Source organism: Orcinus orca, chromosome 3 (genome assembly GCF_937001465.1).
Source record: "Orcinus orca chromosome 3, mOrcOrc1.1, whole genome shotgun sequence".
In the NCBI taxonomy this organism is placed as follows: domain Eukaryota; kingdom Metazoa; phylum Chordata; class Mammalia; order Artiodactyla; family Delphinidae; genus Orcinus; species Orcinus orca.
In genome coordinates this window covers 11,961,874-11,981,623 of record NC_064561.1, presented here as the reverse complement: position 1 = coordinate 11,981,623, position 19,750 = coordinate 11,961,874, and the positions used below count along the sequence as shown (strand labels likewise).

Here is a 19,750-nt window from a genome sequence, read left to right as displayed (position 1 = left end):
GCTTAGTTGCTCCGCGGCATGTGGGATCTTCCCGGACCAGGGCTCGAACCCGTGTCCCCTGCATTGGCAGGCGGATTCTTAACCACTGTGCCACCAGGGAAGCCCAACATTGATTACTGATAGGCCGAGATCCATACAAAACAGCCATGGTCTCTCTCCCTGGGCCGGGGCCTTGGGCGTATCTCTCCCAGGGGGACCACTGGTTGAGGAGTCTTTATTTTTTAACCATTTTAAAGAGGAGAAATAGATAAACTGAGAAATAATAATTCCATGGGATGGTGGCAGTGGGCATCCAACCAACTGAGACCAGGGCCATTCAGAACCTTGTTGTCCTTATTAGTGGACAAATAAGGAAACTGAGGCTCAGAGAGGGGACCCCCACACTTGCCCAAGGTCACAAGAGGATGGGCCCTGGGGCTGCGAGTCTTGGTCGGTTCTGCCTCTCCCACACCAGGGTCTCCTTGGGTTGGGCAGGGGATGGAGGGCCTCTACCAGGTGCCAGTCTGGATGCCAGTTTTACCAAGGAGGGAAACTGGCAGAGAGGGAGGTTACTCAACCCAACGCGGGTGAGACCCTGAGCTGAAAACCCTGCCTTGCAGCCCCTCCCCCTTTTCACCAAAGCAGGCTACGACAGTAGGCATAGAGATCTCTGTCTCTGTCTCTCCCCTGCTCCCTCTGTCTCTCTCTTGAGTCTCTCTTGGCCTTTCTCTCTCTGTCTCTGTCACTCTCCAAATCTTTCCAGCAGTGCTGAGCAAACAAGGGACTGGTTTGGCCCCCACTAATGTTGGACCCCTCCCCATAGCCTAACCCTCCCAACCAGGCCTTGCTCTCTGGCCCCCACTAGAGCAGCCTGTTCCCTCCACCCACCAAGAGCCTGTAATCAGTTCCACAGGACAGTGCCAAGGCCAGCAGCTGGGGCTGGGGGGAGGGCTTCTGTCCTCGAGGGCTCCATCCTCCTGTCCCTCCTCCCCCAGCCTGCCCTGAGGCTCCCATTGTGGCCCCCAGGGGTCTCTATCCCCCAGCCCTAAGCACATTCCTCCCCAGCTCACACCCCCACAAGGATCCCCATTGCCCAAGTCCAGCAACAAACCATCCTTTTCACTGAACTTCTTTATTCATTCAACAAACACTCCCAGAGTCCCCTCTCTGCCCAGCCCAGCCCCCAAGGAGCCTCCACGTCAGAAGAGATGGAGCTGGACGCAGACACCACCCCAGCCCTAGGGTCAGAAGTACAGGGCTGACTGGGAGTGGTGGGAGAACGTTCGCTAGGGAACGCTGCAAGGAGGTGATAGCTGGGGTTCTGAGAGATGAATAAGAGTTTTCCAGGGAGGCAAAAAGTAGCAGTAAAACCTTGCAGACTGGTGTGAAGGAGTGGTGGGGTAAGCTTAACCTGCACAAGATGCCTTCTCACAAGCCTCCAGAAGTTGATTCTGTATAGCCAAAGGGCCAACACTGTTGCCCATTATACAGAGGATGGAACTGAGGCCCAGAGAGAGGAAGCAACTCTCCCACCATCACACAGCAAATAAGTGGCAGAACCATCGGCTCCAACACCTGCGCTCTTAACCTCTGTACTCTGAGCCTCCTTCTTTCACCATGCTGTTCCCTCTGCCAAGAATGCCTTTCCTTCCTTCACCCACTGAAAAACTCCTGTTAGGCTCCATTGTCATCAGTTGTGTGATCCTCTGGTCCAGACTGAAAGGGCCCCAGCGTACAGGGAGGAAAACTGAAGCCCTGGGACACTCAGGTTCAGTTAGGGTGGAGTGGGCCATCAGCTTCTCCTGGTCTCTTACACAATTCTAAACAGTCACACAGGCTCCCCCCAAAAAGTGAATTTTCAGCCAGGGCAGCTCTCTTGTCCTTGGCTTCCTCCAGCTAAAGAGGGAGGGGGGAATAGAAGCCTGAGATCACATATTTAAAGCTATATAATGTCTCCTCTGGAAATGAGAGACAGGAAGCTCCAGGCCAGGCCCTGAGAGGTTGGGAAGAACTCTGGTCCCTCAATTCTGGGGGTGGGGGCTCAGTAGACCCCACCCTTGTATCTGTCTTGAATCTTTACAAGTTCCCAATGCTACGAGGCTGCTGTTGCTCTACAAGCCAGGGGTGCTCCCCCAAGTGCAATGTCATTTGCCCCATGAGGGGGTCTCTGAAGCGGGAGGCCCAGAGAGGGGTAGGTCCCTGATCAAGGTCACACAGCCAGTCCATGGAGACCAGAACCCAAAGGTCTGTGTGCAGGAGATATAAAAAAGACAGAGAATGGGGTTCTCCCTCTAGACAAGCAGGTGAGGGTCTCATGCCTCTGGACACTATCCCTGGCTTCCACTCCACAGTGCATCCAGCTGGGGGCCCAGGGCGCTGAATGGTGGCCGGTCTTGTGGGCTAGGGGCCCAGCACAGCTTCATGAGCTCATGAACCTGAGGGGGTGGGAAGAGACAACAGGGTCACATGTGAGTGGTAGGAAGGACATGACTCCTGTTCGCAGTTTTAAAATAGAAATTAGACTCCATCCCTCCCTTGCTCCAAAGCCTCCCATGGCTCCCTATGGATCTTAGAACAAAATTTCATCACCTCCCCTGCCTCCCTCCCTCTACCATCACCTCCATCACCTCCTCTCTTGTTCCATGCAGCCACATCTGCCCCCATCTCATTTTGTAAATACACCAAACTCATTCCCACCTCAGGGCCTGTGCACCTGCTGTGTGCTCCGCTGAGAATGCCCTCTCCCAGCTTTCCCCATGGGTAAGATCCTCTTCCTCCTTCACCCCCTCTAAGAGGCCATCCCTGACCACACACCCCCATCTCTTTCCAGACATTGATCACCACCAGAATGTTCTTGTTAGCTTCTGCCGGTTACAGGGAGGAGGGGTAGTATCTCTTCTGTCCCCTGCTGGGTCCCCAGCACCCAGCACAGAGCCGGCACACAGTCAGCGCTCAATAAATGTCTGTGGCCTGAACAGATTAATTTGTGAATGACCAACCACACGTCAGACACTTCCACAAAAGCTGTGATGAGAAACTGTAAGAGTCACCATCATTTATTGAGCACCGACTGTATGCCAGGCTCAGAGCTGAGCAATGGAGAGATGTTAGCTAATCTGATCCTCTCCCACCCTATAAGGCATTGTTATTCCCATTTTGGAGACAGGTAAACTGAGGCTCTGAAAGTGTTTGTGACTTGCCATACAGTGAGAGAGCAGCAAAGTAGAGGCCAGAAATCCCCTTCAGCCTCAGGCTCTGGTCCCTGCTCTCAATCAAGAGATGTCTGTGGTGGAGAGACCCAGAGGGACAAGCAGGCTTGCCCAGGCCCCCTGGTGAACCTACAAAGTGGGAAACTGAGGCAGGCCCTCCAGTGCTCACCTCACCAGGACAGGCAGGAGGTGCGGGCAGCCTCTGGCCGTCGGCCAGCAGCTCCAGGAGGCGGCAGAGGGCTGGCACATCTCTCTCACATCCCATCATCCGCAGGAACTCCTGGAGCCAAGGGGGAGGGCCCGAGGTGGGGGAGGAGCCATCCATGATGGAAGGGGGAGTGGCCGCCCGTGATGTGGGGGTCAGCCACAGTGAAGGGAAGAAGGGAATCACCCACCGGTGGTGGGGGAAGGGGCCCTCCTTAATGGAGGAGGAGGAATTGTCTGTGATGCATGGGGGAGGGGCTGCCTGTGGTGGTGTGGGAGGTGGGGGTCTGCCATAGTGAAAAGGGGTCTTACTGGAGCCTCTAATGCTGGGACCAGGGGACCCTGAGCAAGAGAGGGACGCGGGCATAAACAGGACGGGTGTTGGCCAGGAAGGGGTTGGTGGGGAGGAGGGTCTTGGGGGTCCAGGGGTGCCGACTCACGGCTGAGGGGCTACAGCTCTTGTCACTGTAGGTGAAGAGCTCGTACAGGACGACCCCGAAGCTCCAGACATCCGACTGGCGCGAGAAGATGTTGTCCGAGAGGGACTCTGGGGCGTACCTGGAGGGGAACAGGGAGGCCTTGGGGGACGACAGTAAGGCATAGGACGGGAAAGGACGCAGCCTCGGACTGGGGTAGCTGGTCACGGTAGGTGGGAGTTATGAGAGAGTCTCCAACCCTGTGGCGCCCCAGGGCGGGGCCTGGGCGGGGTCAGGGCGGAGCCAGAACAAGAAAAGGAGCGTGGTCCGGAAGGGGCCGGGGCCGTGGGGGCGCGGCCAGGGCGGGCCCCAGACCCTGGGGAGGAGGGGCGGAGCCAGGAAGGTGGGAGCAGGGGAGGGGCCTGGGTAGTGGGGAGGAAGGGTGGGGCAGGGGCGAGGTCTCTACCAGAAGATGGGGCTCTGGCCTGGCTCGCGGACCACGTAGTAGTCTTTATCGAGCGGCAGCAGCTTGGCGAGGCCGAAGTCAGCGATTTTGACATGCGTCTCGCTCTCCACCAGGATGTTACGGGCTGCCAGGTCGCGGTGCACGCAGCGGCGGGAGCCCAGGTACTCCATGCCCTGCGGGAGGGCATGGAATATGGACCCCAGGATGACTCCGCAGGGGCCCCAGTCTGACATGGAATCCAACACCAGCCCCAACCCAGACCCCGAGCCTAACCCTACCTCTGACCCATCCTGCACTCCAGTCCTGACCTTAGCCCTAACTCAACCCCGCTTCCAGCCTGACCTGGATCCCAAACTTCAACCCTCAGCCTTCCTGGCGAATCCACGCAGACCTTGCCCAGGTCGAGCCAGGTCAGTTCCCGCAGGTCTGACGGGCTCCCCGCCCTCTTCCGACCCGCACCTTGCAGATTTGCGAGGCGTAGAGGAGCAGGCGGCCAGCGTCAAGGCGCGCGCGGTGCCGCTGCAGGAAGTCGCGCAGGCAGCCGCTGGGCAGGTACTCCATGACCAGCCGCAGGCTCAGGCGGCCTAGGGGAGGCGGGGGAGGCAGGGAGGAGTCACCACAGGGCCTAACTTTGTCTACTCCCTCTCCCCACTCTCCTTCCCGGTTCAGAGTAGGACCTCGTGTCCCTCCTGGCCTCAATATTGCTTTCTGTAAAATGGGAACGGCAACAGTGACGCTTATCGCTAATGTCTTTTTGAGTACTTTCAACAATATTCATTGATTCTCTTAAACCTCATAATGACCCATTTTTTCCGGTGGGGAAATTGTCGATCCCAAGGCAGTCTAGATCAGTAAACAAGACCAGTCAGGGGGATATATGTATGTGTATAACTGATACACTTTGCTGTACAGTAGAAACTAACACAACATTGTAAAGCAACTCTACTCCGATAAAAATTAATTAAAAGAAAAAGACCAGTGAGTAGCACCCGCACTGGCATTCTCAGGCCACCCTAAAATGGTACTGCAGAAGTATGAGGATGTGTGATTTGAAGAGCATCCACTTGGGAGGTGGCTCACCTGGGCCATAGCTGACACCCCGGTACTTGACAATGAAGTCACTGTGCAGGGCTTTGAGGATCTGGATCTCCCGCTGGAAGTCCCTCTGCTGTTCTGGCCCGCTGTGCTGCAACTGCTTCACGGCCACCAGGGCGCCTGTGTTGTCGCCCAGCGGGTCATAGCGGCACAGTTCCACGCTGCCAAAGTTGCCCTGGGGGACAGCAGGGCTGGTGTCCACGTGCATGGGTGCTACCCCACCCACCCCAGCCTAACCCTCCTCACCTTGCCCAGCTGTGAGATGTACTTGAGGTGTCTCTCCTCAAAGATGGTAGGGTCCTGGCAGGCATAGAGCTGGGCGCCATTCCAAAGCCCATCATGGGGAGCCAGGGCACCAGGTGTGGGGTCTGAGAGGAGCTCATAATCTGGGGGGCACAGGCAGTGAGTGAGCAGTGCATTGGGCCCTAAGCCCCCACTCCTAACTGACTTGCTGTGTGACCTCCATCTGAAGGCTTAGCTTCTCTGTGCATTATGGCAGGGCCTCTGCAAGCCAAGAAGTACTTTGTGGGGCTGGAAAAAGGTGCTCCTGGGCAAAGGCAGCCCTCTTATGCAGTGCACATGCTGTACACAGACTGAAGGGCATTTCTCAGACTCCACTGCCGTGGGGTATGGTCAAATGACTGAGCTCAGGCTGATAGGGGACAGAGACAGGCTGAATGCCCCCTTAGGCCCGGCCCATGGAAACCTAGGTGGGACCTTCTACACTCTCTCTTTTTTGCAGAGGATCCAGCAGGGGCCTGAGGCCATGGGATGGGGGGAACCACAAAGGGAGAGTTTCTTGTTGACCTGGACACCCTCGTTGAATGAGAACTAAACATCCATCATGTTCAACCTGGAATTGAGGGGCCTGTTTGTTACAGCAGCTGTTGAAACTCGTGCTGACTGTCACAGTCACCAACCATTCCAACCTTGCCAGGCACACAGGGCAGGCTCTACATGCAAACTTCGCTCTCTTACTGGGCCCAATGTGACATGCCGGCCCTGCCCACCCTGCCTGGCCCAGTGGGCACCTGAAGTGATGAGGCTGTTCAGGTCACGGATGACAGCGCGGAAAGAGGGCCTCTGGCCTGGCTCGTAGGCCATGCACTGTTGGATCAGCAGGGCCAGCTCCGTCCACTTGGGTGCAGGCAGTTGCTGCCGTTCCTGGTAAAACTGGAGCTTCTGAGGGCAGGAGGAGGGGCTGGTCACCCCCAGTGTACCCTCAGAAGGCACCCCCAGACACCCCCATCCTCCCCAAGCTGGACTTCAGTCTACCCTTCTGTCAACTGAGAGCTCTAGAGGCCAATACGCGTGCTCTGACCTTGGCAGGATCCAGGGTGCTGATGGGCATTGTGACACCGCTGAACACCTCCCAGACTGTGGCACCAAATCCCCACTTGTCAGCTTCCAAGCCAAGTGTTCGGGCCTCCTGGAGACACTCAGGGGCCACCCAGGGGATCCTGTCAGTGAGCACTGGTGGGGGGGCAAGGATGGGATCAGAGATCTGCTTCCTTGCCTCACTAGGCCCCTCCCTCCTCCACCCCTCAGCACTCACTCTCCAGGCTTAGCACAGTGGGGCTGACACCGGGGTCACTCAGCTTGATGAAAGGCAGGTTCCCGTCAGCCCCCTCCCGAGCCAGGAGCACCTTCCGGGCTGAGACATTGCCGTGAGGGAGACCTTTGTCTTCCTAAGTGGACCAAGCATAGGAAAATGCCAAGAATGATGAATGAATATTCTGGCTGGCGAACTCCTGCACATCCTTCAAAGCCCACCTGGTACTGCTCAGGCCGTACTTCAGCATGCTCCCTAGACTATTGGCAGTCCACCCCCCATGTCCCACCCTCTTCTCAAACACTGCTCCCCCATCCCATGGCTCCCCACTCCCTTCAGGATAAAGTCAAAGGTCCTCAGCCCGGCACTCAAGGCCCTTTGAGATCCAGCTCTTGTTCATTCTTCCCATGAGCTTCTCTCTCCCACATCTCCACCCTGTTCTCCTGCCAGGCAACCTGCCTGGTGCACCCCAGGACAGACAACACACCTTCTAAGCTGCAGCCTTTGCCCAGGCTGTTCCCTCAGCCTGACATGCCCTCCTTCCTTTCTCCTCTTAATGAACTTCTACTTAATCTTCAAGGTCCCAACTCTAATGTTCTTTCTTTTGGAAAGCCCCCTGCCCTGGGCAGCCTCATTGCTCACTACTCCCCTCAATTTCCATGAATTACAAGCTGTTCCCTTCTGCTCTTACACCTCTGAACCTGTTTCTATGCTGTTCCCTCAGTCTAAAATGCCCTCCCCTTGCACCCTTGCCAAACTCCTGTCCACACGACAGAGCCCACTCTCAAAGCCCCGTACACTCTGTGAATGGAGGGTGGAGCAGCAGAGGAGCACTCACCAGATAGTTGAGGGCATAAGCCAGCTGTTTGATCACCTGTAGTTTCCAGCTGGCCGGCACCAGCTGGCCACACTTGCGCAGATATGTGTCCAGCGCTCCCAGGTATACAAATTCCTGCACCATTATGCCTGGTGGCAGTAGGGAGGGGCACGGTTGGGAGGTAGGACTGCACTTGTGTTCAACAGGCTGTGCCCCAGCTCCACCTTCAAGGGTCCCTTGAACTCTCAGCTCTGACTTCTCCCTCCCCTATTCCTCCATCCTTACCCTACTCACCTCTCTTCCTCCCCATCTCCCATCTCAGAACACTTTGTCTGAAATGCCTGGAAGGTGCCAAGCTCTCTCCATGACTCACTTCCAGCCCTTTGCATGTTCTGTGTTTCTGCCTGGAACATCCCTCTTCCTTCACTTCCCTAATGCCTATTTATCCTTGCCTTTCCAGCTTAGAACTTATCCTTGCCTACCCAGAATCATTGCTTGACCTCCAAGCTGGGTTAGCAGCCTCTGATCACCCACAATGCCCTGCGCTGCCCCCATCACACAAAATCATTTATCATCCTGATCAGCTTATCGTGTTCTACGCTAGGCACCCAGCTCCTGGCACATACTCGGCTCCCAATAAATAGCTGATGAGCTGAACTGATGGAACCGAGGCTTGGAGAGGTAGCGTGGACCTTGCAAAGCTGCAACAGAGTGAGAGTGGAACCCAGGTCTGCCTGACTTGAGATAATTTTGGGGGGCTGGTATTGGTGGGAGCCTGGAGTTGCTTGCCCAAGGAGTAATGATTCAGGGAGATGGGTATAGGCTTGGAGATTTGAGGGGGAGGGTGATAGACCCTGGTGGAACAGAGCCCCAGCCAGGGCAGGCTCTGGATGTGTACGGCTATTGCTGCTGTAGATGGGCTCAATGAGGCAGGGCAGGGGTGGGGCGGGGAATGTCTCTCACTGTCTCCAGCCATGCACACGCCATGGAGCAACACGAGATGCTGGTATGACACTTGGCTCATCAAGGACGCTGCTTCCAGGAATGACTGGGGAGGAAAGAAGGGAGAGAAGATGCATGGGTTTCTTCCACTTCAGGGTCAGACCAAGGACCCCAAACTTGCTGCTCTCACACCTGCTTAGGAGACCTGGCCGCCAGCATCCTTTGGCCCTGGAGTCCGCCATTAGTGCACACAGCACTCTGTATCATGATTTTCTGATGGAGGCAGGAAGTCCCCACTGTATTCTACCTTGAATCTCTCACACAAGTGGGAGATCTGGGGTTTGAGAAGGGCTCAAACCTTCCTCTGTGTTGCCCAGCCCCTGCTGATGCCTCCATCCGCATCATTCCTCTCTTCTACTTTGCTCGTTTCTCTCTGACCCACTGGCCTCCTTGCTGTTCCTTAAACATGCCAGGCTTGGCCCTGCCTCAGGACCTTTGCACTGGCTGTTCCCTCTGTCTGGTGTACTCTTTCTGTTTGCATCTAACTTCCCCGACCCTTCTATATTTCATGGAGATGCTGTGGCTACATTTCTGTTGTTTTAAGACCCTGTGTGTTTCAAATTTCTCTGAATCCATGACTCTCTCTCCACCCAGGCCCTAACCCAGGAGGCCTGGTCCCACCCTGCTCACCTCCATGCAGTTCTTGTGCTTGGCATCCATCACTTTGAGCAGCACCTCTGTCTCTCGGGCCTCCCCATCCACAACCTCATGGCGACAGCCCCGGTAAATCTTGGTAAAGGACCCGTGACCCAGGTTCTCATGCTGGAGAGTGAGGGGGCAACATGAGAGGCCAGTAAGGGGGCTCCCATGGATCCAGTCCCCTAGCCCTGGTCCAAGCAAGGCACAGGACTCATTTTACAGATGATGAAACAGAGGCATAGGGAGGTTACATCACATGCCTGAGGCCACACAGAAGAGATGGATGTAGACCTGGTCTCTCTGGATCTCAACTGAGGCATCCCCCCCCCCCATTTCCTGGGGCCCCTTACCCACTCCAGGCTGTCAGCAGGGATCTTGTGAAATGTCATCTGACTCAGCTGGCATTGGGATTGGGGCTGAACAGGGGATGATGTGGGTGGGTTGCAATCTCTCCGGACCACAATCAGATTGGACTTTTCTATGGGGAGTGGATGGAGGAAGAAAACCAGAGGTCAGAGGTGAAAGGTCCTCAAAGGTTTGCTCACTCCCTGTCTCAGTGTGGGGTCTTCTTCAGAAGCCAATACTAAGAGGAGGACTCGAGGGCACATAATTTATTTGAAAGGAGACTCCAGGAAGTCCCAGTGAGGGGTGGGAGAGTGAGACAGAGAGGGAAGGAACCCTGCAGTGGGTGCAAATGAGCAGCTGATGCTGTGGGCAGCCTGGTCTCAGTCCTGCTAGGGATTCTGGGAGACTCTGGAGAACTCACACCTCAAAGCTGTCCCATCGAAGGGGTTTGTCTGAGAGCAAAATTCACCCAGAGGAAGAGGTAAGAGATGGACAGAGGCTAAGTGCTAGTGACATCACTCAGATCCAGCTGTGCCCGGATCTAACCATGCCTGAAAGCAGCCTCTATCCCACGAGTCCCGAATCACCGTTTTTTCCCTCCTAAACTACCTTGATCTGCAGTCTCTGCCACTTGCCATACTAGAGCTGGAACAGACACAGAAAGGCAGGGACCCAGACTGATCACCCAGCTCAGGGGAGAAAGCAGGCTCACCTTTGGGTCTGGGGGTGCAGCAGAAGGTGAGGTTCAGCTCAACCCCATCCACGTGCAACCCACCACCCCAATAGGCTGCCAGGAGCTCTCGAAGACTGCTGTGGGGCTGGCCAAGGCCAGCCAGGGAGAAGGTTCCTGTGGGGTCGCACCGGATGAGGCAGCCCTTGTAATCAGGGCCCAGGGGGGTCTGCAAAGAGGAGTGGTCCCTGAGTGGGAGTGGGCGGCACCCTCCCCCTCAAATCTCCAAGCCTTTGCCTATGCTGTTCCCTCCACTGGGAATGCCTTTTCCCTCCCCTTCTTCAGGAAGTAATGCTGACTCATCTTTCAGTTCTCAGCTCAAATATCATCTCCTCCAGGAAGCCCTCCTTGCCCTCCTGGCCCCTATGGTAGACTGACCGGGACACAGACAGTTAGGAGGTAGCTGTCGAAATCCTGGGGACTGCGGCGGAGAACGTAGGAGCCGGGAAGTGAACCCCCAGTCTTGAGTTTGTTGATGGCAAAATCCAAGCTGTGGGGAAAGGTGGGAGGGAACTGAGATTCGAAGATGGAGAGAAACAGAGAGATAGAGGCACAGAAACCAAACTAAACCTGAGTTCTAATTCTGGTTTCTCTGAAGCCCTGGGAAGGTCACCAGGCAACATTCCCTCACTCCCTCCCATTTATAAATTGAGCCAGAAGTTGGGCTTCTGCCTCAGGGATTAAAGAGGAGGCTGCAGGTGAAGCCGGGCACTGCGAGCATCCCCAGAAAATGGCTCTGGGGCCTCGAGGAGGGAAGCGGCTGCCCTGGCAGCAGAAAGGAGACCCCAGACTCGTTCAGCGCCAACTATGCACCTGGCGCTGTTCAAGCACTTGATCCCTTGTCCAGGGCTCCTGAAAGGCGAGGACACAGAGGCTCCAAGAAGGGGAGTGACCGAGATTCGGTCCCGGTGAGTCTGGCCACATGGGGGCGGGTCCTTACGTGATGGGGCCATGGCACTGCTCAGCCACCTGCTCCAGCAGCCGCGGCGGCGCCACCTCCTTGCAGAAGTAGTGCCCGGAGTCAGTGGTCAGCCGGAAGTAGCCATCCACGAGCGCCACGAAGGACAACGCTGCGGGCAGCCCCGGGAACTCGGCCTCCTGTGAGGATCCGCGTCAGCGCACGCTGCGACCCGAGGGTGACAGTCCCGCATCCCTGCCCTCGGGTAAGGCAGGAGGGGAACGGGGTCCAGCACCCACCAGGATCTGGTTGTCTGTCCTGGTGATGGTGACCAGGCGGTGCTCCCCGGCGGGGCCAAAGCGTGGGGCCTGCTTGATGCTGATATCCACGATTTCTGGAAAGTCGCAGAAGGGCTGGAGGACCTGGGAAGAAGGGGGAGGACTGAAGCTGGGGATCCCTCCCACTCCGAGCCCCCAGTCCCTTTTGGAAGCCTGGACCCCACCAACCCATACAACCCATACTCATGAGACCCGCCCCTCTCAGCCTCACCCAGTCACATCCCTCTCCCACCCCACCACTGCCAAACCCCGCCTCCTTCTCTCGGCAGGTCCCCCAGCCCACCTCACCCCGACCCCCTCCCTCACTTAGCTCCACTTTATCTCGCGGTGTCTCTTAGTACAGTCGGGAGCCCCACCCACCCTCAGTCCTGCCTCTTCCCTCAACTTGCAGTTAGCCCCACTCTGAACCCCGCCCACCCAACTATCCCCTCCTTCTACGCCCCGCCCATTTCATTCCCGCCTCCTCGCTCAGCCCTACACCTCACTCAGCAGGGTGCCCTCCCCCACAAGCCCTCTCACAGTCCCTCCTCTCTTCGGCCCCGCCCCTCAAGCCCCGCCCATTCCTTGCCCCGCCCCCTTGGCCCCGTCCCCGCCGTTGGCCCTGCCCAGAGCCCCAACCCACCCGACCTCGCACCTCGTGTTCTCCCGGGCTCCAGGCGATGCCGCTGCCGCCAGCCACGCGGAGCTGCCCCGGCGCATCCTGACCACCAGCAGCTCCGGGGAGGGCCACGCGGAAGGTCTCGGTGGCCCTGTCTGGGTCCAGCCGCTCGAGGTCCATGATGTACTTGGCCATGAGCGAGTGCTTATCAGCCTGGCAGGCGGCCAAGCGGCGCAAGGCCCGGCGCACTGTCCTTCGGATACGCCTCCGCGTCACGAAGTTCAGGCCCTGGATCAGGTCGCGCAGGCCCGGGGGCAGGCAGACCTTGTAGCTGAGAGCGGGGGGAGTGGGACCCTCAATGTGGAGAGGGGCCTCCGCAGGGAGGGCAGGGACGTACATCAACCCAGACTTTAGTTGAGGGGCTGGAGTGTCGCCTCACTAGGGGGGCACAGAGACACACTCAGGGACAGGCATGGGCGTAGGGCCTCTATAGGAAGGGCCATTGGGGCCCATAAGACAGACAGGGACACACATAGTCCTTTTAGCTGCCTGAAGCCCGACAATGGAGTCTCAGCGGGACTGTGTTGAAAGGAGGGGTGTGGGCTGGGTCACATGAACACACTGGTGGCTTGTAGGTGGGCAGCCCCAAGGTGGGCCTGGACTCTGGCAGTGCTCTGGTGGAGCCATGCTGGCTCACTCCCAGGTAGAGGCTGGGCGCCACAGCCTGGAAGCCCTCACCTGATGGTCTTCAGCAGCTCCTCGGGCCGCTGACCCTGCTCGAGGGCCATCTGGGCCAGGTCCAGCACAGCCAAGCTGAGACACTCACCCTGCTCCTTGAGGCTGAGGCCCATCGGGAGGCGGCCGCTGACCAGGTCATTGCGGTGCTGCAGGCCAGTCACAGCCCAACCATGAGCCCTGATGCTGTTCTGTAGACCCCCACACCTGGGCTGACCTCCACCCCTGGACTGCCACAGGGAGGGTCAGCCAAGGCTGCCCAAACACAAGCCCTGATGTTGCCCCAGGGACCCCACCCCTGGGCTGAGCCCCAGGCAGACCCCTACCTGGGCAAAGAGGTGCTCCAGGACTGGCAGGTCAAGGATGGCACTGGCTACGTCCTTTCGTAGCCCAAAGCGGTGGACCTTCTCTAGCCCAAACCAGTTGGGGAAGTAAAAGCTGTGCGAGAGGGGAGAACCCTGGAGTGGGGATACGATGGAGGGACAGTGCCAGGACCTCAAAGAGCCCAGGTTATGCCACTGACTTGCTGTGTGACCTTGGACAAGTGACCCACCCTCTCTGGCATTAGTTTCCTCACCTGTGAAATGAGCAGTGATCATGCCCTCCCTGGGGCATCCACCAGGAGATACATGGAGATGATGATTGAGGGGTCACTGTTGTTTTAAACTCCCATTTCCAAAGCCCTCAGCCAAAGGCATGCCCTCTTGGTATCATTTAACCCATACCTGTGGCAGGGGGGGGGGGCAGGGGATACTTCCTACCGGAGCCTGTAGACAAGGACCTGGGTGCCCGCGTCCTCCACGGAGAAGATGTGGCTCGGGGGGAACCAACAGGACAGGTCCTCCAAGGCCAGAGCAAAGAGGGAGTGGTACACGGGCAGGATGCCTGAGGGGACGCCCCCATCAGTTCCCTCCAAGTCTCCCCATCTGTCCCCTGCAGGGCTGCCATGTTATCCCCATGCAGCCCCACAGGCTTTTTCTCACCTTCAGCTCTGACACCATGTCCCACCCCCGCTCGCACCCATTCTAGGGCTCCCCATTGCCCTTAGGAGAGAAGCCATGTGCTCAATCTGCTTCTCAGGGCTCCCTGCCCCTCTACCCAGAGCATCTCTTTCCATGTACAGTTTACCTCGAGGGATGACTAGCTGTTTCCCCTAGTATACCATCACGCCTCTGAGTCTTTGCCATGCCATTTCCTGTGCACCCTCCTCCCTTACCACACCCCTACTCATCCCTCTAACCCCAGCTCCAATGCTGACTCCACTTGGCAGTTCTTCCAGCTCCCAATCTGTGTTCCGCACAGTCCTACCCCTCCCTCTGGCCAAACATTCTAGGGACCCACTCACCACTGGCCTTAGCAGCCCAAACACATAGCTCTTCAGCTGAGTGGTCCCCAAAGGAGAAGGATAGGCACTGTGGGGGTCCAGGGCCCCGCGGGGGCAGCAGCACGTGCAGGGCACCAGCCTCTGAAGAGGAGAGGCTGCAGGAGCGCTGAGGGATCAGGGGCGTCTCCTCACTTGGAGGTGCCATGAGTGCAGCCTGCCTGGACACAAAAAGAGGCAGCCCCTCAGCTGTGATCAGGGGACAAGGCTACAAAGCTTCTGGGGTGGGGGTGGGGGCAGAGATGCTGATGGATGAGGTAGGGATGAAGCCGGAGAAAGAGGGAGGAGACAGGGACAGAGAGAAACTCAGAGATGGAGAGAGACAGAGAGGGGGAGCTGAGTGTGCAAGGTGGGTGAGGAGCCATAACCCCCCAGGTGAGGGCTGTGCTGGGAGGCTGCAAGATGTTCACACAACTTTGTGTGAACTCACACTCCAGACTCTTGGTGCCCAGGACAGACATCTCTAGTCGAACTCCAGCCTCCACACATACCACTTCTCCAACCCTCCTCCAGACAGTCATGACCAATCAATCACAGATATAGGGATTTGCTAACCGGAAAGCAGATAGATACTGGCCTGTGCACATGGGTGGGGATAGAAGTGGCCATCCCTCCCTGTGAAGCTGGAGGATTCAAGCACTTCTGAGGCTGGGGCTAGAAGCTTTTGCAGCTGGTGTGATGCATGCCTTGGGGGCAGATCCAGACTGATGACTCAGTCAACAGAGATCTCTGTGTCTGTCTCCCCTGCTCCCTACATCTCAGTTCCTTTCATCACTCCCACCATTAGGTCCCCATAGTAGGAAGCCCTCCCTGGGATAGGCCCAGGAGGAAACCGTCCATCTTATTCTCAGGCGTTCTACACCAGCCAACTTCCAGATCCCTGTCACCCTGGGGGACCCAGAGCTCAGGACCCCTGGCTGGGCAGAGGGAGGAGTAGGGTTTCAAACCCAATGAGGAAAAGGGGGGAGACAGAGAAGATCCACGTAAATTGACCCAAATGAAGAAGATACAAAAAGAGAACGTTGGATAAAAACTATGTTCCAAAATAATAGCAGGACGGGGGCTGATAGCATTAATTAGAGTTTAACACACCCAGAATATAAGCCTGGGACTGGGGATAGGTAAAAACCCCAGGCCCTGGGTTCAAATCCCAGCCCCACCATATTCTGGTTTCATGACCCCAGCAGGGCTTCCACTGCTGGGACGCAGCTTTCTCGGCTGTGAAATGTGCTGATTCCCACCTGCTTCAGTGAGGTAGCTTGCTGAGCCCAGCCTGAGCTGTCAACACGTTTAATCCACGCTAAGTGGCACAAATCCTTGGTGACATGCCCAGCAAGCCCTTGACAAATGCCAGATGAACCAGACAGGAAGGTCCCTTAGCACAGTGGTTAAGGGGTTACCATCAGGGAGGCAGGGCGTGGGGGAGAGAGAACTTTCCCCAAGGGACAGTCCATTGTCACCAGCTCCCAGACCAGGAATTGGAACGTTCCCGTCCCGTGAGCTCTGACCCTCCCCGCCACCACCCCATCTTGTCACTCCCCACAGAGGTGCCCACAGTCTTATTTCTAACAGTCGTCCTGATCTTGCCCAAATTTGCACCTTTATGTAAATGGAATCACACAGTGTGTCTTGTGTTTAAAATAAATCTTAAAGAAGCATGATTTTTAGGGCTTCCCTGGTGGCACAGTGGTTAGGAATCCACCTGCCAATGCAGGGGACACGGGTTCGAGCCCTGGTCCAGGAGGATCCCACATGTCGCGGAGCAACTGGGCCCGCAAGACGCAACTGCTGAGCCCGTGAGCCACAACTGCTGAGTCCACATGCCACAACTACTGAAGCCCACGCGCCTAGAGCCTGTGCCCCGCAGTGAGAGAAGCCACCGCAAGGAGAAGCCCACGCACAGCAACGAAGAGTAGCCCCCACTCGCCACAACCACAGAAAAGCCTCCTCACAGCAATGAAGACCCAACGCAACCAAAAATAAATAAATAAATTTATAAAAACAAAAACAAAAACATGATTTTTAAAATATCGAAAGTAAAAAAAGAAAGTCTGTCTGGAGCCCAGAAAAATGCCCCTGTTTTAACACCAAAAGTCCCGCATGCCGGGAAGGTTGGCTGGTCCCCCAGTGTTCTGGCCTGGGACCTGGGATTTTAGGGGCATCGAACTGTCCCCTCAGGGACCGGGAGCCCTGGGCGCATGCGTAATGATTCTTTCAGGTCCAGGAAGCTGGGAATTCGAGGCCTCCTATGCAGAACAAAACTGAGGCCCAGAGAGGGGAGCGCTTTGCCAGAGGCCACACACCCAGCTGTCCCAGCTCACATCTGGCAGCTGTCCTCAGAGGCCTGAAAGGCAAACTTGCCTTTGTCCCCAGCTGCGACCATCCACACAGTCTCCTCCCACGCCCATCCCCGACCAGAGCCCTGTGACACCACCAGCTCTTACCTGGAGGTGAGGACCTCTGGGCCAGCTACGGGAGGGCAGAGGCGAGCAACAGCGGGAGGAAAGTCCCACTCGCTCCTTCCTGTGTGGGCCCCTCAGCTTCCTGAGCTGCTGTCACTTACCGAAAGTCATGGCCATGTGGGCGACGGGGTTGGGGGGGGGGTGCGGGGAGGGGCAGAAAGTTCCGGAAGCCTCTGCAGCAGCAGTCCTGCTCAGACAGGCTGCTGGAGACCCCAGACCTAAGGGAAGGGGTGACAGCACAGAGAAGGGCCCAGGTCACACAGGGGGACCTCAGCAGGCTCCAGGACTCACTCTCTGTGGGGCCCTGACAACACCCTCCGCTTCTCCAGTCTCAGTTTACCCATCTGTGGCATGTGTAGGTTGGGCACCTAGATTAACTAATTTCGCACCTAAGGAAGGGAACTGGGCTGGATCTGTCCAGGAAGGAGGCAGGGAAGTTGCCCCAGACAAAAGTCAAGTTCTCCTTCACGGTATTTCTCCCATGAGACCCTGGGAGGGATAATAGCCCACTATTGTGCTCTGTGCCCTAAGCCCAGCCCTAGAAACTGTGAAAACCAGACAGACCCGGACCTGCCCTCAGGCTCACTTCACTATCTGGTCTGGCAGGGAGGCAATTAATCATTATGGATAACAAAGAAAACCAAGGTGACAGGACAGGCACTGGCTGGGGCTCCGGTGCGGGGGTCGGAGGCTCTGTGTAGAGGCCAGGATGGATCAAGCAGGAATCTGAAGCGGGATGAAGAGGGCTCCTGGCAGAGAAGACTACAAGCGCAAAGGCCCAGAGGTGGGAGTGAGTCCGCTGTTGATGAGGTTTTATAAACATAAAAGCTGTTTATAAACATAAACATAAAAGCTGTTTTATGTTTTATAAACATAAAAGCTGTTTATAAACATAAAATAAAAGCTGTTTATGGCCCCAAGGGCGTGGCTGGGTGCAGTGAGGAGGGAGGGGGATGGCGGGCAGTCAGCTGGGGTCAGATCACAGCGGAGTCTGATGGATGCTTTTTAACACCCCTGAGGCTGTCATGAGTGGAGGAGTGGGGCAGTGTCCAGGTCAGACCCGGGCCAGTGTCCTTAGTAGGATACAAACCCCAGAAGGTAGAGCTTTGGGGATAGATTTAAGAGGACCCTTGCATCTCTGTAATCCCGTCACAAGCCCTGGCACAAAAATGGCTTTGGTACGATTTTGTTGACTTTAATTCAGTCACCCACAGACACTTCTTGGGCACTTCCCGTGTGCAGGGCATTGGGGACACAGCAGGGGAGGGAGCAGACCCAGTCTCTGCCTGGTGGAGCCAACAGTCTAGTGGGGGAGATGACAATAAATAAACTATTATCGAATCAGTGTTTCAGTGGCCCTCGGTGCCAGGCTGCTAGGAGAAACGCTGAGTCTGGGAGGGATGCGTGGAGGAAGTGACTTTGACACTGAAATCCAAGGACAAGTAGAATTAACCAGAGAGTGATCTGGAGGCATGGGGAGTTCTGGCAGAGGAACAGCCCAGGCAAAGGCTGAGAAGCTGGGCAAGGTCACAGTGTTCCCGAGAAGGACAGGGTGGCAGGGAAAAGGTGTGCTGAGACGTTTGGAGGCATCAGTGGGGCCTTGTGGGTGGAGGGAAGAGGTATGAGGTATGTCCTCAGCGCAGTGGGAGCCAGAGCAGGCTTGTGGCAGGAAGTGCTGCATGGGAGCTTAGCCATAATATTTTTCTTTCATTTCCTGGGTGGCTTCAGCAGAGAAGAATGCAAACGTGTACTCCCATCCCTGGCCCTGAGAGGGAGGTTCCTGCCCTCCAGGAAGAACAGTGAGTCTCTAGGCCCCTGACAACTCTATGGTCACTGTGGTATGTTGAGAATGAGCAGGAGGGGAACAGAGTCAGGACAAAGGTGGCACCACCAGTCCCAGATAGGAGCATGTGACATCTCCATGAGGAGATTCCAGGAAGCAGAGCCCAGAATTTGCCCAAGAATAAACTGGAGGGCTTCCCTGGTGGCGCAGTGGTTGAGAATCTGCCTGCCAATGCAGAGGACACGGGTTCGAGCCCTGGTCTGGGAAGATCCCACATGCCGCAGAGCAACTAGACCCGTGGGCCACAACTACTGAGCCTGCGCGTCTGGAGCCTGTGCTCTGCAACAAAAGAGGCCGCGATAGTGAGAGGCCCGCGCACTGCGATGAAGAGTGGACCCCGCTTGCCGCAACTAGAGAAAGCCCTCGCACAGAAACGAAGACCCAACACAGCCAAAAATAAATAAATAAAATTTAAAAAAAAGAATAAGTTGGAAACTTCAGTGATGCAAATATCCCAAATTTTCTCGAGGCAAAAAGCCATAAATACAAAGGATAAACAAATGGAACTGGAAACAAAGGTAAGCTCATGTCATGGATAAAATATCCTCATAATATAAGCAACTCCTAGAAGATAATAAGAAAATGCCAATGACTTAGCAGGATATGAATCCAGAAATCACAGAAAATGAAATACAAATGGCTGTTAAACCCAGAAAAAGATGCTCAGCCTCACTCATAATAAGAGAAATGCAAATTAAAAGCAGGATTGACCCTTGAATAACATGGGGTTGCACTGTGAGGGTCCACTTATACACAAATTTTTTTCAATAAATATGTACTACAGTACTACACATTCTGCAGTTGGTTAAATCAGTGGGCCCTCAGATAGGGAGGGCTGAATATAAAGTTATGCATGGATTTTTGAATGCATGGGGTCAGCACCCCTCACCCCCCAAGTTGTTCAAGGGTCAACTGTATAGTGAAACCATATAATTATTTTAATGGATGCAGGAAATGATAAAATTCAACACCTATTCATGATAAAAAGTCTTAGCAAACCATGTGCAAATGGGAACTTCCTCAATCTGGTAAGGAATACCT

At 56.0% G+C, this 19,750-nt stretch overlaps 1 protein-coding gene across 2 annotated transcripts; it reads right to left on the bottom strand.

Moving 5' to 3' along the window:
* Nucleotides 1-1,095: 1,095 nt before the first annotated feature.
* On the bottom strand, nucleotides 1,096-16,962 carry JAK3 (Janus kinase 3). Of its 2 annotated transcripts, XM_004277562.4 has the most exons (24): nucleotides 16,849-16,962; nucleotides 14,369-14,565; nucleotides 13,785-13,908; nucleotides 13,350-13,461; nucleotides 13,027-13,172; nucleotides 12,325-12,619; nucleotides 11,652-11,774; nucleotides 11,395-11,552; nucleotides 10,833-10,944; nucleotides 10,437-10,623; nucleotides 9,730-9,857; nucleotides 9,371-9,502; nucleotides 8,702-8,786; nucleotides 7,760-7,887; nucleotides 6,925-7,057; nucleotides 6,691-6,842; nucleotides 6,401-6,551; nucleotides 5,616-5,755; nucleotides 5,355-5,544; nucleotides 4,734-4,858; nucleotides 4,275-4,447; nucleotides 3,833-3,950; nucleotides 3,358-3,468; nucleotides 1,096-2,414 (listed from the first exon to the last, which is right to left on the bottom strand). In XM_004277562.4, exons 2-24 carry the CDS (start codon nucleotides 14,550-14,552, stop codon nucleotides 2,307-2,309), a joined length of 3,315 nt encoding a protein of 1,104 aa, XP_004277610.1. In that variant the 5' UTR covers nucleotides 14,553-14,565; nucleotides 16,849-16,962; the 3' UTR covers nucleotides 1,096-2,306. The 2 variants fall into 2 exon arrangements, with proteins under 2 accessions (XP_004277610.1, XP_049563281.1); XM_049707324.1 differs by lacking the exon at nucleotides 16,849-16,962 and having other exon boundaries at nucleotides 14,369-14,613.
* Nucleotides 16,963-19,750: the final 2,788 nt, after the last annotated feature.